Source organism: Vulpes lagopus, chromosome 9 (genome assembly GCF_018345385.1).
Source record: "Vulpes lagopus strain Blue_001 chromosome 9, ASM1834538v1, whole genome shotgun sequence".
In the NCBI taxonomy this organism is placed as follows: Eukaryota; Metazoa; Chordata; class Mammalia; order Carnivora; family Canidae; genus Vulpes; species Vulpes lagopus.
The window spans coordinates 65,876,285-65,902,087 of NC_054832.1; the positions used below are offsets into that span (position 1 = coordinate 65,876,285).

Here is a 25,803-nt window from a genome sequence, read left to right on the forward strand (position 1 = left end):
ACACTTTGCGTATTACTTCTAATTGGGGGTCTTTAAGCAGCACTCCAGTGAAAAGAAGTCAACATTGGGTAAGGAAAAGAACAATGCATGGGCAGTGACTCCTTGTCCAGGCTCTGCTACTAAGAATGGCAGTGTGATCTTGGCCCTTTAACCTCTCTTTGACTTTGTTTAGCTTTTTCAACTGGTAAATGTAAACTGCATGGCATTGGGAGGAGAGGGGCAGGGGAGAGCTGAGAACTCCTACCAGTTTTGCCAGTTTTGTGGGCCCTACCCACCATAGTGTTGACTATGTTCCTCAGTATGCTGCCTTTAATCACTTGAGGCCCCTGTTAAAAATGGAGACTTGTAGGAGCCACATCTAAACCTTATGAATCAGAATCAGGCAGGAATGTGTATTTTTTACCAGCACCTTTAGTCTTTTAATTGGGTAAATTTGGACAACACTGAGCTATGAAAAGACTTCAAATGTCATCACCTCAAAGAACACTTGCAGATGGGGAACTCCAGGCAGACCAAAGCAGATATCACTTTCTGGTTCCCTTACATTGTGTTCACACCTCTGCTATAACACCATCCATGATGATACAATGATTTCTTTACATTTTTTTATTTTAAAAGGAAAGAGAACCAAACAAGTATCTGAATCTCAATAAATGTTGAATGTAGGGGTGAATGCATGAATGGACAGGTTCTAGTTTGGAATGCTGTTTTAGTCACAAATCAGTAGGTAACCTTGGACATGTTACTAAATCTCCATGAACCACTGTTTTCTCATCTATAAAAAAGAAAATGCTGGCATTTGTGATTTGGTATTAATGTCACACTAAACATTAACTTATGAGTACCTGCTTCATTCCACATAGTCACTTGTCTGAGTTAAAATTGTATCCAACCAGAGCTAAGATGATATCAAGTATGAAAGCGTTCTTTATGAAGTATAAATAATAATTTGATTTGTTTGTCTGATGTTTGTTTTCTGTTTGTATTATTAGGGAAAATATGAGAAATGTTCAAGTCAAATGGTTCTGAGGATATTTTAAGGGTAGTTTAAATATTTGGGTATTTAGTTAAAATAAGAGTATCTTTTTAAAAGTCATTCAGAATTTAATTTTTCCCACTATCTTCTGTTTTTAAAGGAAACATGTAAGGAATCTTTGAACAAAAATGGATTTTATTAAACTTTGCACATTTCTAGATGTTAGTTTTTAAGGTCTTTGTAATTTTTATTAAAATATTTTCAAATTTCAGGATTTTGTTTATCTTGCTACCAACTGAGCTCATATTCTCATTTATTTCTTTTAGGAAAGTATATAACATTTATCCTGGACCCTTTTCAATACCAGTTAATAATGAAAACTCACAAATTAAGCTTTCGAATATTCAGTAATAAACTATCAAGGAAAGTATTTTCCATCAAAAAGTTGGAAACCACTGATGACCTGAGTAATGACCTCCATGGCTGCTATCATCTTTTACAAGGGAAGTCTTTGGATGTACTCACAGAAACCATGATGCAGAATTTAAAACAAGTTTTTGAACTCCATCTATTAAAAACCACAAATTGGGACATGGCACACCTGTTGACATTTTGCAGCTCAATTATATTTGAGATCACGCTTAAAACCATATATGGAAAATCTCTTGCTGGCAATGGAGAAAAATTTATTACTGAGCTAAGAGATAATTTCTTAAAATTCGATGACAAATTCCCATATTTAATATCAGATATACCTATAGAGCTTCTAGGAAATATCAAGTCTATTAGAAAGAAACTTATTAAACACTTGGCATCAGAACACTTAGGTAAGACACAAGAATGGTCAGAAATTGTTCAAATGAGGCAAGATGTCCTGGAGAAATACTATACGCTTGAGGACTTTGAAGTAGGAGGTAAGAAAGTTCTGAATGATTACTTGTCTCAAATAAAATAATTTACAATAGACCTTTGAAATAAAAAGAGAAAATGGTGACCTTGAAAATTTTTATGCTCTTTCTAATTGGCTAATGATAAAATGTTTTACTCTGAAACAACCTTCTGTGATAATTGGTTTTTTTCCTCTTTCTTTCTTTTTCTTTTTTCTTTTTCTTTCTTTTTTTTTTTTTTTTTTTTTTTGCTGAGGTGGTAAAACAAGATACTTAATGGGGATAATGAGAAAGAGTATAACTAAGCTGCATTTACTCCTCTTATCTCATCCCCCACCTCCCCACCCCCCACGCGCACATTACATTTTAAACTATTCTCATTAAGCAGAAAATTAGACTTCAGAAGCCTATTGGTCCTCATTAGCATGCACTGATCCTTGGCTGGGTCTGTGTCCTAACATCTTTTAATTAGCACACTGCAAATCTAATCAGTGTAATAAACGCTATTAATCTTCCTTTTCACTTATTTTCTCCCAGCACATCATTTAGGCTTTCTCTGGGCTTCTGTGACAAACACTATTCCAACTATGTTCTGGGCGATGTATTACCTCCTACAGCACCCAGAAGCTATGGCAGTGCTGCGTGACGAAATTGACCATTTGCTGCAGTCAACAGGTCAAAAGAAAGGGTCTGGATTTCCCATGCACCTCACCAGAGAACAATTGGACAACCTGGTCTACCTAGGTAATTTATTTTTATCTGTTATGAAGAAAAGAAGGTACCTCTCTGCAAACTCAGTTTATCACTCAAAGCTGTTTACCAAGAGGTGGAGGACACAGCTGCCTAATTGACATAATAACACCCATTTACATCAATTATAAATTATGTAGTTTATAGCTGTAGATACTCTCATTACATGTAAACATTAAGGCCTAGGTAATTAACTATGCAAGGTATGCAAAAGGCTAACCCAAAGCTTTGCAATTATTTGAAAAAAAAGTTTATGCCTATTAAGTCATTTGATTCTGAGCATCTGTTGGTGTGCTAACGCTTTCCAAACACTGCTACACTATCTTGACAAGAAAGATATTTGGGGATTGAAAAAGAAAGTATTTCAGAAAGGCAACTTGTGTACAAGATGTATTTATTCTTCCCTAAAATGGTGTCTATATTTTCAGACAGAGGTTAGAATTTATACAGCTTAAGTGTATGATTCTCAAAAATGTAGTAAAAGTGATTTCCACTGGAACTCCTTGATTTAAACATACTTGATGGGGAAAAAAGGATGAAGATAGGGGGGAAAAAAAGGAGACAGGTAGGAAAAGAAGAAGCAACAGCTACTAATTACTGCATGTGAAATATCAGTATTTTATAAACTATTCACTGACTCGTGAGATCTGCATGGTCACTATTTCAAATATGTTTGAGGTCAGGAGTGACTATCATTTGTGTATTTCTACATAGACATGTTCCTATGACAGGGACATGAGCTTTTGATGACAATGGATTGTATTCTCCTTTTACTGGTTTTGATAAAATGCTTTGTGTCTTTGTGTAATAAACTTTAACTCCCCAAGTTAAATTCCATATTAATGAGTTCCTTCTGTATTGGCATTTCCTCCTGTGGTACCCTATACTGTACAATAATCCAAGTCCCTTTGGAAGCATGTAAGAGTAAATCTTTATATATCTCTGTTGCTTCACTCCTCTGATAATATAGGCAAGTATTTTAGCCTATGTTGGCCTCAGTTTTTCTTCTTTTAAATATGTTCCAGGTTCTTTGATGGGAACTTCTGGGAGATCTTGAGTGGTGTTGACTATCGGACAACATTAGAAAGGACAGCCTGTGTGTTCTAGAGATTGTTCCCACGGAGTAGGCTAAGATCCATCAGAGGCAATAGCAGGAGGAGGCTTGTCTTGTATTGACAATTGGTTAGCTTGTTCAGTCAATTGGGATAAATTTGTCACCTTATAGTTTGCTGTTTTTAGCATACATTAGCAAATTAATTTTATATTTGCATGGTGAAAGAAAATAATCTCAACATTATTAAACTACAAATATTATTTTGGTTTGGTTTGCAAAATTATTGGTGAACAAATCCAAAAAATTTGCATAAAATTCTGGGCAGTAACCTTCACATGGATACGCAGTATTATCTGAGTAGAAGATTTATAGTTCTATGAAAATCAAGGTTGCCTTCCCTTGTATTCAAGTAATTTCAGTTGTATTTTATGAATCAGGTGATGCACACCGGGAGGTAAAGCAAATAAACTTAAAGGAATGTGTTTGTATTCTGTACACAGTTATTACCCTTAAAAATTTAGTTGAAATTCATCAACTCTCAGTGTCTTATTGAAAGAGAAGATCATTTTAAGATTATGATATTGAAGCACAAGTGTTTAAATGTATTTGATTAGAAGAAATGACAAGTTCCAGAGCTACAGTTTGGGTCCATTTAAGTCCATAGCTAGAGCTCGAGATTTTCATGCTTGGAGCCTCATAAATTTATGGCTCACTTATCATCAACAAATGAACAACAACAATCTTGAGAGAGTGTGGATCTACCTGGATAAAGGCAGCACCTTCAACGGTCTAGAAAAGGTGGACGTCTGTTCATCATGACCTTGGTTACCAGCAGAGGCCAGTGTTGTTCATTACGAGAATATAATCTTCTAGAAAATAATGTGCATTTTTTCTTACACAAGACAGACAGTTTTAGGTAGATTGAAACAAAATTTTATATGAATCAGTTACACAACAGATAACCTCTGTATCTAGTCATAGCTCAATTGTGAATATTTCCTTATGTCAGAAGAGTACGAACTATATGTACAAAGGGAAGATTTATAAGATTAAACATTAACAGTGTACCCCATGGTATGGGTGTATGTGTTTCCCCTTTTTCATGTCTTTAAGGACAGAGTTCTATGTATTCTAAGTACATTTTTTTAAAAAGAAAGATATCTTGAATCTTCAGTTTTATAAGGAAAAAGGTCACAAGGATGAGATGAATGCTTTTTTTAACTAGCAAGAAGAAAGATTTTTTTTTTTTAACAAAGATTTTGCATGTCAACATACATTGATTATAAAGTAAGGTTGAAAGGAAAGTTAGAACGCCATAGAAATGAGTGACTTATTCCTGGGGAAAAAAAAAAGATTTCTCTTGTTTAGAGTAATTATAAAAGAGCCCAATGGAGCATAGGTTTATCATGATGTGAGTAATTGTGCAAATTTTATTGACATTTGTGACTCAATCCTGTGGGCTTGCATGTATCCAATTTCCTCTGACATCAATATACACTTAATGTCAGCAAAAGTTAAAATATGTAACATAGATTGGGCTTTTAAGTACCAAGCCTGTTTAAGTAATTCAAAGCAATCATCTGTTGTAAGGGGATGTGAGGGATTTATGCCTTTTTCCAGTGCTCTTGAGAATCTTTCTCTAAAACCATTCTACTCTTTTCTTTTAGATAAAGAAAAACACAACTTTCTATTTTCGTATATTTATGTACCTTATTATAAGGACTCTGCCTATCATGACCTCACTAAAATTTTATACCTGTCAATGTTTTTGTAAAGGTCTCTACAACTAAATTTAAATATAAATTTAAAATCAATTAGTAAATTTAAGAAGGCTCAGAAAAATGTCAGTTGGGGCCTAAATCTCTATAGGAAGAGTTGCTGTTAGAACGGAAGTTTGAGAAACTCTAAAAGTAAGAATTTTTCAGTTTTCCCAGAAAGAAAAATCTGGGATGGAAGTAGGGTTTAGAACTACAGATTTCCTAAATAGGCGAAGGAAAAGGAGAAAAAAAATGAGTCAGAGAGAAGGTAAGACAAAAGAGAATGCAAGGAGAGGAAGCTCTCAAAATTAGAATGTTGGCAAATGGATAGCAAATAATCTCACTGAGCACTACTTCTTACTTTACATTTACCTAAATTATGTATGTAAATAACTTAAAAAGTATAGATTCAGTAAATGTTATCTAATGCTATCACCAAAATAATATTTAACCTCCATGCCATCCCTACAATGGTGATGTTGTTTTCTTCCTTTTCAATTATTTGTGAACCATGCTGGTTGCAAATTCAAATCTACCTTACCTCACAGGAGTTCTCTTTCTGTGCATCACAGAGAAAAAGAACAAGCATACTTTAAGAAGTACATACGTCGAAGTGGATTATAACTTCTGAACTGAATAACTGAATAACTCAGGCGAATTGCAGGCACCTAATCTTGTTCAGTTACATATCTGCAAAATGAGAAAATCTGCACACGTGGCATTAGTGTGTGTGAGGTATTAGAATAAAAGGAGGGATATTGGAATAAAAGGAGGTGTTATAAAACTAAAGCTCAGCAAAATTTGTAATACTTTTTTGGAAGGAGATTGTATATTATAAAAGCCCTAGAATTATGAGCCTGCAATGATTCTCCAACAAAATTCTATCAAAAATTGCTAAGCCCATTGTTTGTAATTAGTGAGGAAAAAGAAACAGAAAGAAATGATCAGTTGGAAAAGATAAAGATCCTTTAATAACAAATAATGAGTATTAGGTGTAGTTGGTATTAAATATATTAATGACTTCAAAATTTTAAGGCAGTTTTATGAAGACTCAAATATTGTTTCATGTGATCTTCACCAAAATACTAGGGGACTGGGGCAGCTATTATTTTGTCATGACTTTTATAGATGAGAAAAATATTAGAGTCCTAAATAACTTGCATGGAAGTAAAGGGTTTTCTGTTCACGCTCATGCTTTTCTCTCGACTTATCTGATAGTAGAATCCTTGGGGTCCTTTTTCATTATCTAAGCTGAGAGGGGAGAGGGAATCTTTGTATCTTGATTCAGCAAAGCTAGCCATAATATGCACATGTACAAGATCAGATAATTTGAACAAGATGACGATAGTGTTAACTATATTTTTAATTTCCAGATGAGACAGTATGAATGACAATGTTAACAATTATTTTATTTCATGGTAGGCACTGTGCTACCTGCTTTACATATATTAGCTTATTTAACCCTCAAGTATTATTATCTTCATTTAATTATTAGGTAACAAGATTCAGAAAGATTAGTTAACCAAGTCAAACCATATAACTAGATTGTGGCAGGACCAGAAATTGATGCCAGGTCTAACTTAAATGCTACCCCATAAATATTGTCACTTCAAGGGGAAAATGCTCCAGAACTATACCAGAGAACTTGACCACTATTTACAGGGATATGTATCACTAATTCTCAGATGCAGTTGAGTTTGAGAGTAAGGATGGGGCTAGGGATTCACATCAGAATCTCTGTGTTTTTTAAATAAAAATAAATCTTTCATCTTAGAGTAGATTTATATTTACAGAAAAATTACAGAAATGATAGAGTTCCTATATACCCCCCATGCGCACGCACACACACACGTACAGTTCTCCTTATCATTAACATCTTACTGTGGATTTTTGTCACAATTGTAGGTATTATTTTGAAAGAGTCCATTGAGTATTAAAAATAATCATGTATTTGAAAAATCATACAGGGCACCTGGGTAGCCCAGGTGGACTCTTAAGCAGTGGACTCTTGATTTTGGCTCTGGTTACGATCTCAGAGTCCTGAGATCAAGCCGCACATCCAGCTCCCCACTCAGCAGGGAGTCTGCTTGAGATTCTTTCCCTCTGTCCCACCTTTTAGCGCATGTGTGTGCATGCATGCTCTCTCCCTCTCTCTCAAATGAATTAATTTTTAAATGAAAAGATATACATAATTTAGACAATTTGTTTAATAAAATCCTGTCTTGGGATCCCTGGGTGGCGCAGCAGTTTGGCGCCTGCCTTTGGCCCAGGGCGCGATCCTGGAGACCCGGGATCGAGTCCCACATCAGGCTCCCGGTGCGTGGAGCCTGCTTACCCCTCTGCCTGTGTCTGCCTCTCTCTCTCTCCCTCTGTGACTATCATAAATAAATAAAAATTAATAAAAAAATTAAAAATAAAATAAAATAAAATAAAATCCTGTCTTCTGGTGGGTATGTTCAGAAGGTATAAATTCTTCTTCATTTAGAAAATTCTATCTGGAGAAGGAGAGAGAAGTATCTTCCACAAGGGGGTACACCAGAGATCAGATAGTGAGATTTTTCTAGGTAAGGAAACATTGGTCAAAAAGTGAAAAAGACTGATTTTCACATGTATCAGGTTTTCAATTCAGCACAAACCTGAGAGGGTTAGATAGTATACTGACTATTGGAAACATGAATTGAGAGGTCAACGATGAAAATGCAAGGAATTGTACTTAGGTCAAACATAACTGCCTAGGAATAGGGCAAGAAAATGTGTGGCTTACCAGAAAGCTGTTTAAAGCAGTGGTTCTTAACCTTGATTACTCATTGGAAGCAACTGGGGAGCTTTAAAAACTACTCATACCTGGTCCCACCCCCGGAGGTTCTGATTTCATTGGTTTGGAGTGCAGGCTGATAGCTTCAAAAGCTCCCCCAAGTGATTCTAATGTGCAACCAAGGTTCAAAACCACTAATGTAAAGGTTTAGTTAATGCAGTGGTTCTGATTCCATTGGTCTAGAATGGAGCATTTATTTTTTTAAAAGCATTTCAAGTTATTCTAATAGGCCGCGAGGGCTAATAACCTTTGGGATATCAGAAAGCTTAAGGCAAGTCAGTGGTGATAAGATTTCAAAAGTCCATTGTTCCTCTGCTCCTAAAAACATTAATAGAAGTCTAGTATGCAAGGTAAAGAAAGTAGTTCCTCTCTATATTTGTAATTGAAACACCACGCCAATTTCTGCCACCTTTTAAGAGGCACGTTGACTAATTGAATTCATCTAGGATGTCAAAACACTGAAGGCCGTGTCATCTCTGCTGTACAGTTTAAAGATGACATGATAGTTGTCTTTAAGTATTTTTAGAGGGCTGTTATGTGGAAGAGGGATTAGATTTTTTTTTTTTTTAGCCCTGTCTTTTTGAAAGGGTAGAAATTAAAAGGAGGAAAGTTTCAGCTCAGTACCAAATGCCATCTTTAGAAGTATCTATTCAGAAATCGTGCAGAATCTTCTCTGGGATCTTGTGTCGCATTCCTATTTATATGTACCTCCCAACTTTGAACTACCCAGATTACGGTGTCCATGAAGGCCAAATCCATATGCTGTGTTTTCTTTTTTTCACTAGTAGCAGTGGTTCTGAAGAGAATAGGACCTTAATAAACATTTATTGAACAAATGAATGTTGAATTTCCTTTTCTATATACTTTAGCAGGAACAAAGGTTGTGTCTACAATGCAAAGTGAAAGTAGACATTTGTACCAATTCAGATTTAGTTTTAACTTTATTTAAAACACAGTTGTTGAGCCAAAAATTAGTTATTAGTTGCTTCAGGTTATCGAATTGTTATAATTTCTTTAAAAAAAAGATTTATGATGTATTTATTTTAGAGAGAGAGAGAGAGCCTGCAGGGAGAGGGGCAGAGGGTGAAAAATCTCAAGTAAACTCCCCACTGAGCAGGGAGCCCAACACAGGGCTCAGTCCCACCACCTGAGATCATGACCCCAGCCAAAACCAAGAGTTGGATGCTCAACTGACTGAGCCACCCAGGCATCCCTGATTATTATAATTTCTAATTTACCGTCTCACTTGTCTTGAAAGCAATTATGTAAAAAATGTGCGCGCACACACATACACACACACACACACATCTGGGGCCTCACTCCGTTTCTTCACACCTTCTATAGTACGGCCTACAGATCCTCCTCTCCCCCTTTCTCCTCCACCTTTGTAAGACTGCCCAAGTGTTCAGCCCCAGTGGACTGCAGTGGGTCTTGGCTGTCCATTTCACTCCAGCCATCACCGCTATCCACTGATCACCATGGCTAATCAGATGGTATGACAGTCTGCACCAATCATTAAGATGACCCAAATTAACAGCCTGGCCATGTCACAGTACATTCATTCCACATATACAGACATGGCCTAAGTGTGAGGCAGAAACTTGGATGTGCTTATTTGTGTTTGCATCGTTACATGCATTATTGATTGTCATGAGCTGCTTCAGCGCTTTAAATCTGCAAATGAGAATCATCTGTCAATTATTACAGCCAGAATGGAGATCTGAGGGCAAAAGAGAAGGTGTACATGCCTTTTTCTATCAGCATGTCCTTTCATTTGCTATTTTCCTTCACAGTTATGGTAAAGCATCTTAGCTCAAAACGTTCCCAGCTTTTTGCTTAGAAGGGATACTTTATCAGAATATTTTTAGACCCTGAAAAGAGAAACAAATCTCTCCCAGCCAGGTGAAGAAGATAGTTCAGGCTCTGAATTATAAGTTCTTTGTGAGAATTCTGTAATCCACTTTCCTACTGAATACTGCTTAGTAAAGCTCAGTTCTTAATAAAACACAGGCAAACTTATCTTAATCGCAACTGCAATTGTTGGCACCTTGTGGTGCCTGGTGTAAATTATCCCCAAAATATTTGCATTCTTGATAACCATTTCTCTACAATGCATTTAATAAGTAGAGGGTCCTATTACCTGCTAAATGTTAGTATAAATTAACAATCCATTATGCACAATAAGTTTTATAAAACATTTACAGATAGAGATCATGTTTAATTAAAATTAACTTGCATATGAAAGCCAAGTGTACTAATGATCACAATGACCTTTTATTACCTACAGTCCCTTGTTTTGGCTGGATGATTGACAGCTTGCTGTTTGGCTACCATGTTGAATTTCAGCTGACAAGACTTTTCATTTTAACTCAATTTGCCCGCCTATCACAAGCTGGTGGCAGGCCAGACCCAAGTCACCCAGCTTTGCCTCAGCAGCTTGCTCTACTTCTCATTAGTACGCATTTATTCAGTGGAAATTGGAAGACAAATGCTTGAAGGCATGTGAACTAAGTATAGCAAATTAGGTTTAAAGACTGAATATTTATAAGTATATGGAAAGTTTTTTTTTTTTTTAATTCTAGAGCGAATTGAGAACTGAGTGCTAGCTTTGGTATAAAAGAAATGAAGATAGAAGGGGGAAGGAAGATTCTAAGAATAACAATACTATAAGCTTTTCCTTTCCATTTTGGAAATATGTAAAATCTCTCTGACAACACCTTATCAAATACCAACCTGGCCTCTCTTTCGTGGAGTGCTTGCACAATGAAGTTTAACACCTCGTGTGTGAGAACGGGAAAAAAATGAGGGTCATGTTCATTTGTTGCTTGGTTATCCCTTGGTATGTTTTAAATTGCCTTGTTTGTTCGGCACTAGCACAGAAACAGATGTTGCTCTACCGTGCAGGATAATTTACTGTACCTCCTGGTGTAGCATGGAAGTCCTCCCAGGGCCCAGCTGGTCTGTCAGTGGCACTGGCTGGTGTCTGCTCAACTATGACAACTACAAGTAGAGGCTGCAGTTTTTTTATTGTGCAGTTGTCATTCTTCTCAACATATAGCCCTGCCCGCATTCTTACTGGGGCTGGTGGAAAAAGCTGCTGGCTTTTGTGTCTGTGTGTTGTAACACAGAGCCATGGAAGCTCTCCTCTCCATTGTTGATAATAATGCAACTCATTACTTTTGTCATCTAATGATTATCGGCATGATCGCTCAGAGCGAGAGCCAACCTCGTCTTGCACACATAACTGGTACTGGAAGGTAAAACAGATTTGTCATTTACGATCTGACCGCTAAGCCACACTTTGTGCTCCATTATTGTGATTAACTTCTGCATAAGATATGCTTGCCCAATTGTCATTTGTGATACTGCAGTGGGCACAAGCTGCCATGCTTCCCTCGAGCACGTCGGCCAATCGGATGTGACCATGTTATTCGGATTGGTAAATGCCCACCCTGTCACCGAGCCACCCCACAATTATTTTGCTTTTGTATTTCTTCTTCCCACACCCCTACTGGACTTGTTGGGTGAACAGCACTGCTACATATGTCAGCTACCATTTCACACCACAAGCTACAATGATGCTATCCTGTCGTTGAACCAACAGAGCCAGCAGCAGTACATGGGAAAGCTGACCCTTGCTTTTCACCATAAAAATGTTGGTCACTGGTGTCCTGCCAGCTGAAATCCGTCGTGTCAGGTGCCTTGTGGCTATCTGCAGTAGAGTCCATAGTCCAAAACCAAAGTTCTTTTCTGGCCTCATCACCAACAAACCGATTTGACTCTGCCTGATTATAATAACGAAGGCAGTCCAAAAGAATATGCACAGCCTCACTGTACGTCACATTGAATCACCACACTGGCCACACAGAGCTGACCGCAGCCTCATTTCTTTAGACAAATGCATGCTTGGGGGAAAAATGTCCTGGGAGAAGGCACCCAAAGCTACTTGATATCCTGGGCGAGAGCTGTGCATAGATTTAAATTTCAGTGAAATTGCACGTATTTTTCTTTTTGGGCTGATCTAAACCCTCACTGACCAGTGCACTGCTCTAATCTAACAATTGAGTGCTCTGTGTTTCAGAGCTCTGCTGAACACTAAGACATTGGGGTACAGGGTGTGTGTGTGTGTGTGTGTGTGTGTGTGTGTGTGTGTGTGTGATTCCAAATTGCAAGCCATAAACAACCATTTGTTACCATGTGAAAGGGGGAAAACACTCAATTTGGAGCTTTTTTTTTTTCACATTGCTGATTAGAAAGAATCAAGCTTTATATTCTAGGACCCATTCACGCTGGTGAAAACATAGTCAGTTTTGATTATGAAGGCAGAGATGCAGACCTAGACAGGAGCTACATGCTGATATGCATGCTATCAGAATGATTTATGCAAATTATGCATATTATTCCCAAAGGAATTCCTCCTCAAACTGCCAGGATAAATTGCCGGAAATTAGCCATAAAATCTGTCGTGCTAGGAGCAAAAGGTGAAGGCCACTGGGAAAGCAAGGACATTCAGCTTCTGGAATCTTCCAGGTTATGATGGTGGCTGTTATTTTCCCTGGATGCTGAGAAAAATACGGTTTTCTCCTGAATCCTATAAAACTCTCTTTTCTTTGAAATTTTTCTAACAAATGCTGACCCACATTTTATTTACAGCTAGCATAAAAGAAATTAAGTGTTAAGCCATCGCAGAAAGCACTACTACAGTTACTTTACTATTAACTGCCTAAGTGGTTATTAAATGCCTAAGCCTGGCTTTAAAGATGTAGCTCTGGGCAGCCCCTGTGGTGCAGCGGTTTGGCGCCGCCTGCAGCCTGGGGTGTGATCCTGGAGACCCAGGATCGAGTCCCACATCAGGCTCCCTGCATGGAGCCTGCTTCTCCCTCTGTCTGTGTCTCTGCCTCTCTTTCTCTGTGTCTATGAATAAATAAATAAAATCTTTTAAAAATAAATAAATAAAAATAAAGATGTAGCTCTTCTGTAGGGTAGTGAAATAACCCACCAGCAGTGTACTCCAGCTGGAATATGGTTTTCATGTTCAACGGATATACCTATAACAGCATTCCCTCTTGCAAACCTTTCCTTTCTACAAAAATTGTAGCTAATGACTTTCTGCCCAAGTACAGCACAGCAGCCTCGTGTCTGTGACTGGGGTCAGGTCAAGGCTCTCCCCTGCCTCCTCCTTGCTCTGGTCATCCAAAACCACCAGGGCTCCCTTTTGGTGTTCAATGGATCTGATTAGGAAAGGGTTCCCTTTTCAGTCAAAGCTATTGATAATGAGCTCGCTGACAAACTGAGAGCACTGTTCAGGAGCAGTCATATTTTAATAAACTGTTGCTTGCTTGTGTCCTTCAGAAAGCACCGTTCTCGAGGTTTTACGAATACGCTCATTTTCAAGCATCATTCGTTTTGTTCAAGAGGATTTGACTCTACATTCAGAGACGCAGGACTACTGTTTGCGAAAGGGGGACTTGGTAGCCCTCTTTCCTCCAGCCATACATTACGACCCGGAAATCTTTGAAGCTCCAGAGGTAAACAAGCATAAAGCAGTCGTTGCTACTTCTTAGATAACTGCAGGCACATTTCTCTTCCTCACATTCTTTTTTCTGTAGCTTCCTTCTGCCATCTTGTTCCAGAAGGAATCTGAGATGGATTGATGACTTCTGTCTGCCTCCAATGGGAAAATTTTCCTATTTACTGAAGTGTTTCCAAAGGATCTCTCTTCAAAGGGTTTGTGGTCTATTAATAGAAATAGAATGATGAGACTAAATGCTGGCTTCTTCAAATGAAATGGGCATTGTACCTTGGCCATCATTACCTGTAGGCCCAAAACAGGTTTTGCTTGGCAGAGAATTATTGAAAACCATGGAGAGCCAGCTATTGACAGGTGGCTTAGAGAATAAAGAATGATGACTGTTTTGCTAAGTGTCTCTAGAGTGGGGTTGACTGTCCCCAAATCAAATACCATCATTGCCATAGTTAAGCCCGTATACTTTTTCACCTCTTACCAAAGGTATATGCCCCTTTCTGATCAATCAGGGTGGCATTATGAACCTGAGATTGTAAAGCTGCTGCTCACGGGTGAAGCTCTGAGGGTAATTGTGTCATCTCCTTGTATTTTTTTCTGAAGCTGGAGTTAATGAATATCAAAGACTGGAAATTAATCCACCCTGGCTCATCCCTTAATACCACTTCAGAGGTTCACCACCTGCATGCAAATTGAATGCACTCGATTTTGCCTGTGTGTCTCATGAACTAATGTTGTTGCGACAGTGTTTTTTTGTGAATAAAATGCTATTTTTCAAAGGTAAACTTCTGTGCTCTTTGAGCAGTTCATAGCTGGATCACTTTTAACCCATTTCTAAGTTTGATGCTTTGTAGCCAGGCTAGATTAAAATATTATTGAATTTTGGAAATTAATAAGAAGAGGACAGACTCCAAATACAGTGAGATAATTTGCATCTGTGTCATCAGCAAAGGCCAAATTTTTTAAATGAAAGTGTACATATGGTTTCTATATGTTTCAGAAGAAGGGACATTTTATGTATGGTGATAGCAAATTGGAAGTAGGGTATTAGTGAGTGAATGAACATTCTGTGGACAACTAGCTTTGTCTCCACGTTTGTAAATATATAAAAAAATTCCATATATAGATATTCCGTAAATAGGGCAAGTTATAAGCTAATATTTGAAAAATATTTTAAGTGTTATCTCTATAGTTTTTTACATTTATTTATTTTCCGTTTATTTTTATTATGTGACTATTCCACTAGTCATTAAGTTTACCATTCATATCATGATAGCAAAATCAACATTAAAGTTATCAGCAAAGCCTGGGTGGTTCAGTGGTTGAACGTCTGCCTTCCACTCAGGGTGTGATCCTGGAGTCCCAGGATCGAGTCCCACATCGGGCTTCCCGCAGGGAGCCTGCTTCTCCCTCTGTTTATGTCTCTGCCTCTCCGAGTCTCTTGTGAATAAATAAATAAAATCTTTTAAAAAAACTTAAAAATAAAGTTACCAACAAATATTTGGTAAATGTTTACCAGATTACCACTGATATGCAGTACTGTTCTTTGGTCTCCAAAATTAACTAGCTAATTTTTTGTGAACATTGTTTTTTTTTTTTTTTAAATTGTGGAATGCTGATCATTATTGGCTCAGAAAAATATGACATGGTTCAGAACCATTTTTATATGATTTGGCAAGTCCTTATATAATTATTCATTCTGTAAACATTTACTGAGCACCTACTGCTATCAGGCATATAGATTTATTCCTGTCATTTTTATCAACTTAGGATGATAATAAGTAGATGCTATCAATGCTCATCTGAAACCACCATCCACTGACAGTAAAAAAGAGGAGGAAATCCTAGGAAATTCTGTCCTTGTCCATTTGTCACTGAGAGTACTGGCCCAGAACCTCTTCAGAGGCTCGTATTCCCCACTGCCTATCTTTTGTGCCCTATGGATCTTGTATGGGAAGACCAGGCCTTACATAGAGAAAACAGACAGTAGCTATTAGTCCAGAAACGTGAGGATGGACTACCTACAGATGTAAGTATAGTTATTCTTGGAGGACAGAGAGACTGAAGAGCCTTAGCAGAACATAGGTTCTCCCAACCCAAAGAAGTGTGGATTCAGGATGTTCAAGCCCAGGAGTCTCTAGAATATTACATTCCAAAAAGAGTCCCTAGTCTTCCTTCATACACCACCCTATTCCTAGAATGTTCATCCTTACTTGTCCACCCAGGAGGTTCCACCTTACTCCACAAGAATCAGTCTTAATCACCTCTTCTTTGGCAGTGTTACTGATTCCCACCTCATTCCTCCGAGAATGAGGCCACTCTGTGGCCTGTTGTACCTCCGTTATAGTGCATACCACCTGCTGCTTTCCAAGTACTTGTGTGTTTGTCTGTGCTAACCATATGCTGTAATCTCCAGAAGGAGAAAGATCACATCACTGCCTCATCGGCATTCTCAGTGCCTAGCTCACGAGGGTGTCCACAGGGTGAATAAATAAGGGGATGCTGGAATGGATGGCTGTTCTAAAAATGAAGATACACTTGAATTAGAATTTTAAGTCACCATCAATATCGCATATTCAAATATGTACTGGGCCTAACTAGAACAAATGGATGAAGTGGTTTATGCATAAATGTAACCATATTATCAGGATACTGTCAGGAGTGGTGAGGACTATGGGGAAAGGAGACCCCAGGGGCATCTAAATAAGACCATTTGGGCACTTTTGAATTAACCTTCAGCTCTCACAAGCAGGTAGACCTAGCATGGCTGAGTCATTTAAAAAACAACTCAGAAAACACATTTTGGGGTAAACTAGAATTTTTTAAGGTTTGGAAAAATAGTGTTTAAAAAACACAACATGAGCTAAACAGGGATCTAATTGGGTCTATACACTCCCAACATGTACCTTCTATGTGAAGAATTATTCTTTCTGAATATCGGCTGCTTAGTTTATTATAATATTAGCCACTCAGGTGGCCCTTCCCTCTATGGGGAATAAATTGGCAACTAAAATTGAAGACAATGAGAGAGGGCACAGGAAACACCCCTTCTCAGTTTTCCTTTCTCTCTCTTTGTTGGTCTAAACGCAATTCAAAAAAGTCTAGGTAATTTAACTAGAACAGAAAGCCTTTTAAATTTTTCTGAAGGCTTCCTCAAATTGACATCTCTTATTAGCCAGAATTCAAGCAACTGGCTCTCGAATAATCCATAAATAGTTATGATTTCCTTTCTGCCAAAGTGCAGTATTTCCACCTGGAACTAGGGAAAGGAGTGCATCTACTGGTTGGTTTTTCTGTGGCCAGAGGTGGTAAGGTACAAAGGGAAGCCTAGGCATACTGTGGAGCCAACTTTTCAGGTGGTAGCACTTTGTAGCAGCCACACAACCTCCTAAAGAAAGGGCACAGAGAACAACAAAGTAATTACAAAGCTATGGGGCACTCCCAAAAGCTCCAAATTTGCACGACCTCATTTGACCTCATGCAAGTCTGCTCTAGCTAACTTCTCAGCCATCTAGGGATTATAAAATGATAAATGAATTTGAAAGCCCTTGAATAAATCCCAAGTCACTATAAAAAAACTATCGTATCAGTATTATTCTGATTATTGTCACCATTCTACGAATATGCTAGTCGTAACAAATGAGGAAATATTCTGATTTTGTCTATACCTCAAATTGGAATGGAGATTATGCCACCAGGATACTTCAAGGAAACAAATGTATACTGAGAATCTGTTATCCAAAAAGCACTCTCATGGGCATAATGGATGGCACAGAAATTTAAAAGGCCCTTGTCTTTAAGAGCTTAGAGTTTCAGGAATTGGCCTTAGCACATGGCTATGTTCGCAGAGCGAAGTGCTTCCTGTTGGAGGGTTTCTGCCGAACCAGTATATTGGCCTCCACACCTACTATGTTGGATCCAGCAGGGTGCTGGTAAGACAGCAATTGGAAAAACTGATTTTGTCCTTTTTTGTGGTTTCAATACTCCCACATGGCTGATTTCATGTGAGTAATATGAAGACTGTAAACAGAGTTGGGAGATGTGCGCAGTCTGCTGAGCTGGTACAAACTAAATGGAACCTAAGTCATGCAGATAAAAAGGAACTCTGTTGTCCTGCTCCCAACAGGACTGACTGTGAACGCAGGACAAGAGTGCAGCCCCTTAGTCATCCCCCCAAAACACTGACAGTTCTTATTTTGGGAGGTCGTATCTTTTGTCTAATCTGAAATCCTACACCCAGAATGATGATTGAGTGAATATAAAACTTGATTATATTGTATGTCACCTATCTCAGTAAGACTACGTTTTATTAATGTTTTTTAGGCTATGTTTTAATGCCTTATTTTAACTTCAAAGTCTCACATACGGGAAGTGTTCCAAAAAATCTCTTAGACTGAACTAAACACAATATTTGGAGCACACAAATTAGGGGGTTCAACGTTCCTCAGCCACTTGTACCAAAACTCCTTTCTATCCAGAAAATTGTGTCATCTCTCCTATCTTGATTTCTAGTGCTAAATATTATACCATTCTCTATTTATGAACGTTGAATATTCATCTACGCTTCATTCTCTACATGTTTATTTACTCATCCAATATCTGTGTTTTCTTCAAAAGCCTGAAGATTGCTTTTAAAATATACTTTATTGTCATGTATTTATTCATTAATTCAACAAATGTATATGGAACCTCTACTGTGCGCATAGCACTATGTTGGGTGCTTTGAAAATACAGAGATAAATAAGACAATGTGACAACTCCAATCTCCTGGGATTTTTGGCTCTGCTATCTCCTGTGGGTTAGCTCCATCTTTAATGCGGTGGCCATGGCAGTCGCAGGCATCATATTCACATATATCTAGGGCCAGAAGAGAAGAGGTGATTAACCATTTTTTAGTTTGTTTGTTTTTCTTTCTTCACAAGAAAGAAACTTCTCTCAGATGTCCTCACAGACGGTTCCTCCATAGCGCCGACGAGGCCGATTCCCACACCCTGTCTTTAATCAGTCAGAGGCCAGAGCAGTGTGATTACTGTGATTGGTGCCTACGCAAACCTTGTTTTTCCTACCTTAAATAGTGCAGCTACAGTGACACCTTTGTCCCATATATCATGAGGAAGTTAATTTGAACTGAGTTGGCTAAGTGAGGAGCTCTTGTGGAGTATTCTCTCCTCACACTGGTCAGGAGAAGGAGGAAGGAGCAGTCCTAAGTTCAGGCAACAAGCATGGGCCCCAGTAATGGAAAAGGTCATCAGGAGAGAGTACCATATTGTACTCTATCTCCAGTGACAAAGTGCATGTCCACAAAAGTGTCCTTGTCATTACTACAGCGATGCATGGTTATTTTTAGTTCAGTACTGGTTAGATCCCATTCAGATACATCTCAGCACCGTCTGTGGGGTGGGGGAAATACTTGCGTTCAACTAGCAAGTTGAAGGGGAATTGAAACCATCCAAAGGTGTTTTCCAAGCCTGTATATTTATCAAAATCAGTATGTAGGTAAATGAAGACAGACCCAGTACTTTTAAGAAAATTATTTTGATGTCATTCTTACTGAATGACTTGACCCAGTATTTTTTTTTAAGATTTTTTTTAAAATTTATTCATGATAGACACAGAGAGAAAGCAGTGACATAGGCAGAGGGAGAAGCAGGCTTCCTGCAGGGAGCCTAATGCGTGACTTGATCCCAGGACCCCAGGATCACCACCTGAGCCAAAGGCAGACACTCAACCACTGAGCCACCCAGGTGCCCAGACCCAGTACTTTTAAAGGAAATTACTTTGATGGCATTCATATTGAGTGAGAAAATTAGATCATTGTGATGGGTTCAGAATCCATCCACATTTTGTAGGGTTTTCGCTATAGCATGAAATGCTTTCTATCTGACCTGCTTCTTTGCCTCTGACTTCATATAGTTCATATCAAAGTTGTGTGCTGAGCAGGTTTAATGCTAATGAGCACCAAGTATGGGAAATACTTGGTCATTTTCATGCATGCCACGTGCATTAATTTAATCAATGGCTTAATTCACCATGGGCTGAAATAAGGTCACTCAGTTTCTTCTCAGAAACTCAAGTGAGAATAAATTAATGCCAGGCTAAACACCCTAGATAAACCAGTCCCATAATTTTCTGTAACAAGTAATAGAACTTTTTAATAAAAACATATGGGAAATAACCTGCCACCCTAGAGTTAACCCAAAAGAGAGTCCATTGTATTAGCACCGTGAGAGGAGAAATTCAGTACAACACCAAAAAAGAAGTAAGATAGATTTTTGTGGCTTAGTTCCTCTCGGGGACTTTATATAAGTTTCAAATTTCATTTTATGTCTATTTAAAAACATAAGCACTGAATCCTAAGCTCACAGTCCTCATCCTTATCCATTGGTAGCTGACTGGGAAAAAATAGAAAAAGCGTATTGAGCAGCTCCTGTGGCCAATAGATCATTATTCCATAGTAACAATGGCAGCAGCACAGCAGCCCTTACCTTTTACCCAACATCAGCTCACCAAGTGCCCATCAGTCGACCCTTTTTAGGGAACAAAAATACAGAGACTACCTCTAAACTTAGGAAACTGAGAATAAGAGAGAGATGTGAGGGGGCACCTAGGTGGCTCCATATAAATAGTTAAACATTTGCCTTCAGCTCAGGTTGTGATCTCAGGGTCCTGGGATCAGGGTCCCCCAGCTCAGCGGAGAGCCTGCTTTTTCTCTCTCCCCCTGCTTGTGCTCTCTTGCTCTTTCTCTGTCAAGTAATAAATAAAATCTTAAGAAAAAAGAAAAGAACTTAGAGAGAGAGAGAGAGATGCAAATTGGGAAGAAGAGTCCTATAGGTGTTAGCATTTCACTATGATAAGGGGGAAATCATTTCCCAGTAGTATTTGAGTTATTTGAAAGTTCATATATAATCTATAGTCAAGTTTTGCTTTCTGGCATCTGCAGGATTAAAAAGAGCCTTTTAAGACAGAGAGCTGGCAACTTTGTGGACCTGACCTCAAACTATTTCATGTAAATTTTGCATTTTAACACTCCTTATTTCTTCTCTCTAGGAGTTTAGATTCGATCGTTTTGTAGAAGATGGTAAGAAGAAAACCACCTTTTTCAAAAAAGGAAAAAGGCTGAAGTATTACCTGTTGCCATTTGGTATTGGAACCAGCAAATGTCCAGGCCGATTTTTAGCAGTTGTTGAAATAAAGCAATTGTTGGTTGTACTTTTAACTTATTTTGATTTAGAACTAATTGATGATAAACCTGTAGTAGCAAACCGAAGCCGCCTTTTGCTTGGTGTTCAGCATCCAGCTTCTGATGTTTTCTTTAGGTACAAAGTAAAAACTTAAAGGAGCTAAAAAGAAAGAAAAGAAATCTATCTGAACTAACCTAAATATCCTCAGCTCATCTATTTGTTTTGAATTTCTGCAAATATAATTGTTTTATTTTTTTGTTTAAAAAGTGCCAACTTATATTTGACCTGTGATCAGTCCAGTTTGTACTTGGTCACAAAACTCATCATAAACTAAAATACGATGTCGACATGAAAATAGACATAAAAATCAGCATAATGATAAACTCAAAATAGCATTTTTATGTTTTTCTACATATTGTGATTTTCTCCTGTCATAGCAAATGTACCACAATAAATTTGGCACTGTGAGATTTTTTTTAAGTCACTCAGATTCTTCTCTAATATGTAAACCCACACTTTATGTACTAGTGGAAATTTGTGCTGGAGATGGGCACAATCTAACAAATTCAAAGTTCTCAGAGAAGAAGGAAATTAAATTTTCATGAGATAAACTGGATGAAAATGTTCCCTTCAAGTGTAATATCAATAATACCTACGTCGCTTAGGTACGCTTGCCTTAAATGAGTTTTGCAGTAGATTAAATGCTTCAACTTCACTTCAATATTTAATCATCCATAAATGTCCTTTATTACTTTGTATACTATAGCTCAATGCAACAAAATTTCTTGTCATGTAAGACCACTCATGTTAAGTTAGATACTGGTAAGATTTAATGTATAAGAACACACAAAACCTATTATATTTTTAGCAATTGCTGGAGACATTAGTATTAGGTTTGTTGTTGAGAGCAAATGTTGAAACCATGACAGAATTGATGGTAGCATTTGATTTAAGTGTAAACTATGAGAGTTATTCCAGTATTGCAACGAACTCTTTCCTGAACGCTTCCATTTATATAAACTGAGAAACCAGATAGCGGTATTTGTTCTTGACACATCACCTTTTTGACTTAGAGTTTATCTGTATTCTTTTGAGTTACACCATTATGTAATGCCATATAATTTTATATGCCACAGTGCAGCATTGTGTCCACGATTCAGTGCTTTCTAATTTCAGGTTACTGGGTGGTGGTTTGGCATCTGACCTAAATGATGCTGCTGTATTTAACAGGAAAAGCAGATAATAAGATTCAGTTAATATGCATTGCGTGGATTGGAACTTCTATTTCAGCTTCGTGCTATTGTTTTTAAAAAGGAAACTGATTTTTAAAGTAACATATATAAAATACTTACAATATTTAATAATTAATAGATGTTCTAGCATTTATAGTCTCCTTCTTGAAATCCATGCTCTAAACATTTCTTAGTAAGGCTCTGCTGGGTTTTGATGGATTTGGAGATGTCTTTATTTTCTCCCTTGTTCTTGAAAGATGTTTTTGCTGTGCATACAGATCTCTTTCCTCCCAGCACTCTGAAGATACTGTGTGTTCTTAAGGCTTCCACTGTTGCTATCAAGAGGCTAGCCCTTAGTTTAAGTATTCAGAGGGCAGTCTACCTCTTCTCTCTGACAGTGTCAACATGTTCTTTTTGTCTTTGATGTTCTTAGTCTCTATCATGCTTGCATGTCATGGTGCCTCTTGAGTCTGAAAATGTGTGTCTTTTAGGAAAGTAGGAAATATTCTTAACCATCACCTCTGAGTAATACCTCTCCCAGACTCCTTTAGATCCTCCCACTCTGCACGCCATGTTATTTGACCTTTCCTCCCCGGATTTTCTACTTCTAATTTACATCCTAGGTCATTTGTTTAGATCTCACTCTCAGTTTAGTCTCTGTACAGTGTACCTAATCTGCTCTTTATCTCATCCATGGAGTTTGTTTCTTTCTTCTTCTTCTTTCTTTTTTAAATATCTATTTATTTATTTATTCATGAGAGACACAGACAGAGAGAGAGGCAGAGACACAGACAGAGGGAGAAGCAGGCTCCAGGTAGGGAGCCCGATGCGGGACTTGATCCCGGGACTCCAGGATCACGCTCTGAGCCAAAGGCAGACGCTTTAACCACTGAGCCACTCAGGCGTCCCTCTTTTTTCTTTTTTTTTAACTTCATGGGATTGAGTAATCATATCCCTTATACTTCTTAGTTCATGGTACACAATTATGATTTGTCCAAGCAAGGCCTCTCTGGCTTTATCTCCTTCTTCTATCTTACCCCAAATCTTCACTATTATACTCCCCATCATAAGCAAACATTCTAATGTTTTTAATATGTATCTTTTCATAACTAAATATTTTTATAAAACGTATTATGTATGTGCATGTTAATGTACATAAACATACTTTCTATAGATGAGATCCTTCTTAATTTTCTTATTAAGCTCTGTTTTTAAAGATATATTCATATAACTTTATATATATATATATATATATATACACACACAAATAAATACAGATGTGTATTAATCTGTTGCTTCTGACACCTATGTAGTATTCCGTAACATGCACCCACCATGATTTAATGATCTCTTCACCGTGGGATGGAAACTATATCCATTAGACCCTTAATTTGAGGGAGAGGCCAAAGCAAGAACTAAAAACTCTACCCCTACCTACCCTCCGACTGCTGTGTCCACCATCCACTACCCTGCGCTGCCGCAAACTCTGTTCCCAACCCTTGTGGTGTGCACACACACGAACACACATGCACACACACCGTTCACAACTGCCTTCATTCACCCTTTGTGTGTGTGTATGTGTTACTAATTTGTTACGTTCTATCCTCAGGTCCTTACTACCCTCCCTTCTGTGGGTTGATTCTGAGCCAGAGTACCAGCTGCCAACTTGTCAGCTTTTGGTTTTTCTGATCCCACTGAATTTGCTAAGTTCAATGATTACATTTTCAGTTTGAGAATTCTCTTTTGTTCTTCATATCTGCCTGGTAATTTTTTATGTCTTTTCCCTTCATCATAGGCTCAATATCCTCTTTCATTTTTTAAAGTATATTAAGAAACCTGTTTTATATTAAGTGTCTGACACTTCTAAATCATTAGTGTTTTGTGGGTCTGATTCTATAGTTTGTTTGTTTGTTTAACTCTTAGTACAGCATGCTTATTGAGCCCATATTCCTTGGAATTTTATCTCTGGAAGCATGTTTATTGAGCCCATATTCCTTGGAATTTTATCTCTGGAAATATTTTAAGTCCTGAGTTTAAAACTCACTCCTTCAGGGAGAAGTCGAGTTTCTTTTGTCTCACTGCTGATGTTATTATCAAACACAGTTCACTTTAAGTTTGCAGCTTGAGTATTTTGGGAGGGGATGAGGGATGGGAGATACATAAGTATTGTGTGTGGGTTCTAGCCTTGAATCAGCTACAAAGCTCCCTATGACTAGGAATAGACAGGAGAGACTTTCTGTTTTGTTTTTGTTTTCCTTCACCATCGCTGAGAGAGGCAAGTCTACTCACAGTTTTGCTCTGTGGAACAAGGTTTCTTTCTAGTTCCCCTACTAAGGAAATTCGCTTTGCAAGTTCTTGGCTTTGGGTGGCAGTCTTGGATTTCACACATATACACCCAGCTTGGAACCTAGGCTTTATCTTCTGCCTGCCACAAAGCATAGCCCCTTCTTTTTATACTAGGAGGACATCTAGTCCACCATATGACCTGAAGCAGAAACCTCCATATTCTTATATTTGTCTCAGTAGTACACTTCTGCAGTCGTATAGTAGAGAGAACACAGGAAATTATTCAGTTCTAATTTCTGCTTAACATATAATTAGAAGTGTGTATAGGAATGTAGAATACAAAGTAAGAATAAACAAAATGAGAAAATATTATATAAAAGGGATGGACAGTAGAAGCAAAATAAGAGAGTCTTATTATAGGATTACAGCTAGTCTTTAAAGTGTGTTTATGAGTAGAAAAAAAATGCCATGGATAAATAAGTTTAAAAACATGGATTCTAGCTATGATATGACTAGTTTGTTATCATCAACCAGTCATTTTGCCTGTCATTGCTTCAGTTCTTTATATGCAAAATAAAAATAATAAGGCTTTTTTGACATGAGGGTTCATGATAAGGATTAAACATAGTAAGATGTGTGAATTTATTTTGAAAAGTGTAATGCAGTATGCAAACATGAAGTTGTAAAGGAGATAATTTAACAAAGTTGTGTCTTTTTAAGACTGTTCTTATGTATTTGTTAAAGGGAATACTTTTTTTAGTCATACATAGTTCATTATTCATTAATTCAATCAAACATTTATTAAGCATTGCCTCTGTTCTAGATATGTTGCTATGTACTGGATTACCCTTCTTCAAGAACACACAGTGTATTGGGGAAAACAACACATACACAACTAATTTAATGTATGTGTCCTTGTAAGAAATAAATTCATCTCTTTAAAACAGTTCTACAACTCTCATCTATCACTAGATCTAACTAACCTTCCATCACTCATTCCAAAGTAGTGTTCTATAATGAGAAATTACTATGTACATAATTATACACAATAAAACATATACACTGGGTATTGTGATTATATGACAAAAATAGCCAAACCAAATACAATCATTGAGACTCTAAAATGTTTTAAAGGGGATCCCTGGGTGGCTCAGCGGTTTAGAACCTGCTTTTGGTCCAGGGAATGATCCTGGAATCCCGGGATCGAGTCCCACATCAGGCTCCCTGCATGGAGCCTACTTCTCCCTCTGCCTATATCTCTGCCTCTGTCTCTCTCTCTCTCTCTCTGTCTCTCATGAATAAATAAATAAAATCTTTAAAAAAAAATGTTTTAAAAACAAT

At 37.7% G+C, this 25,803-nt stretch overlaps 1 protein-coding gene across 3 annotated transcripts in view; it reads left to right on the top strand.

Annotated features, from left to right (window-relative positions):
• Positions 1-25,408, top strand: part of LOC121498862 (cytochrome P450 7B1) — a 173,637-nt gene extending 148,229 nt beyond the window's left edge. For all 3 annotated transcript variants that reach the window (XM_041769172.1, XM_041769174.1, XM_041769173.1), the window contains exons 3-6: positions 1,303-1,890; positions 2,401-2,607; positions 13,592-13,767; positions 20,811-25,408. In XM_041769172.1, coding sequence (XP_041625106.1) covers positions 1,303-1,890; positions 2,401-2,607; positions 13,592-13,767; positions 20,811-21,098 — 1,259 coding nt within the window. In that variant the 3' untranslated portion in view covers positions 21,099-25,408. The remainder of the gene's footprint in view (positions 1-1,302; positions 1,891-2,400; positions 2,608-13,591; positions 13,768-20,810) is intronic.
• The last annotated feature ends 395 nt before the right edge of the window (positions 25,409-25,803 follow it).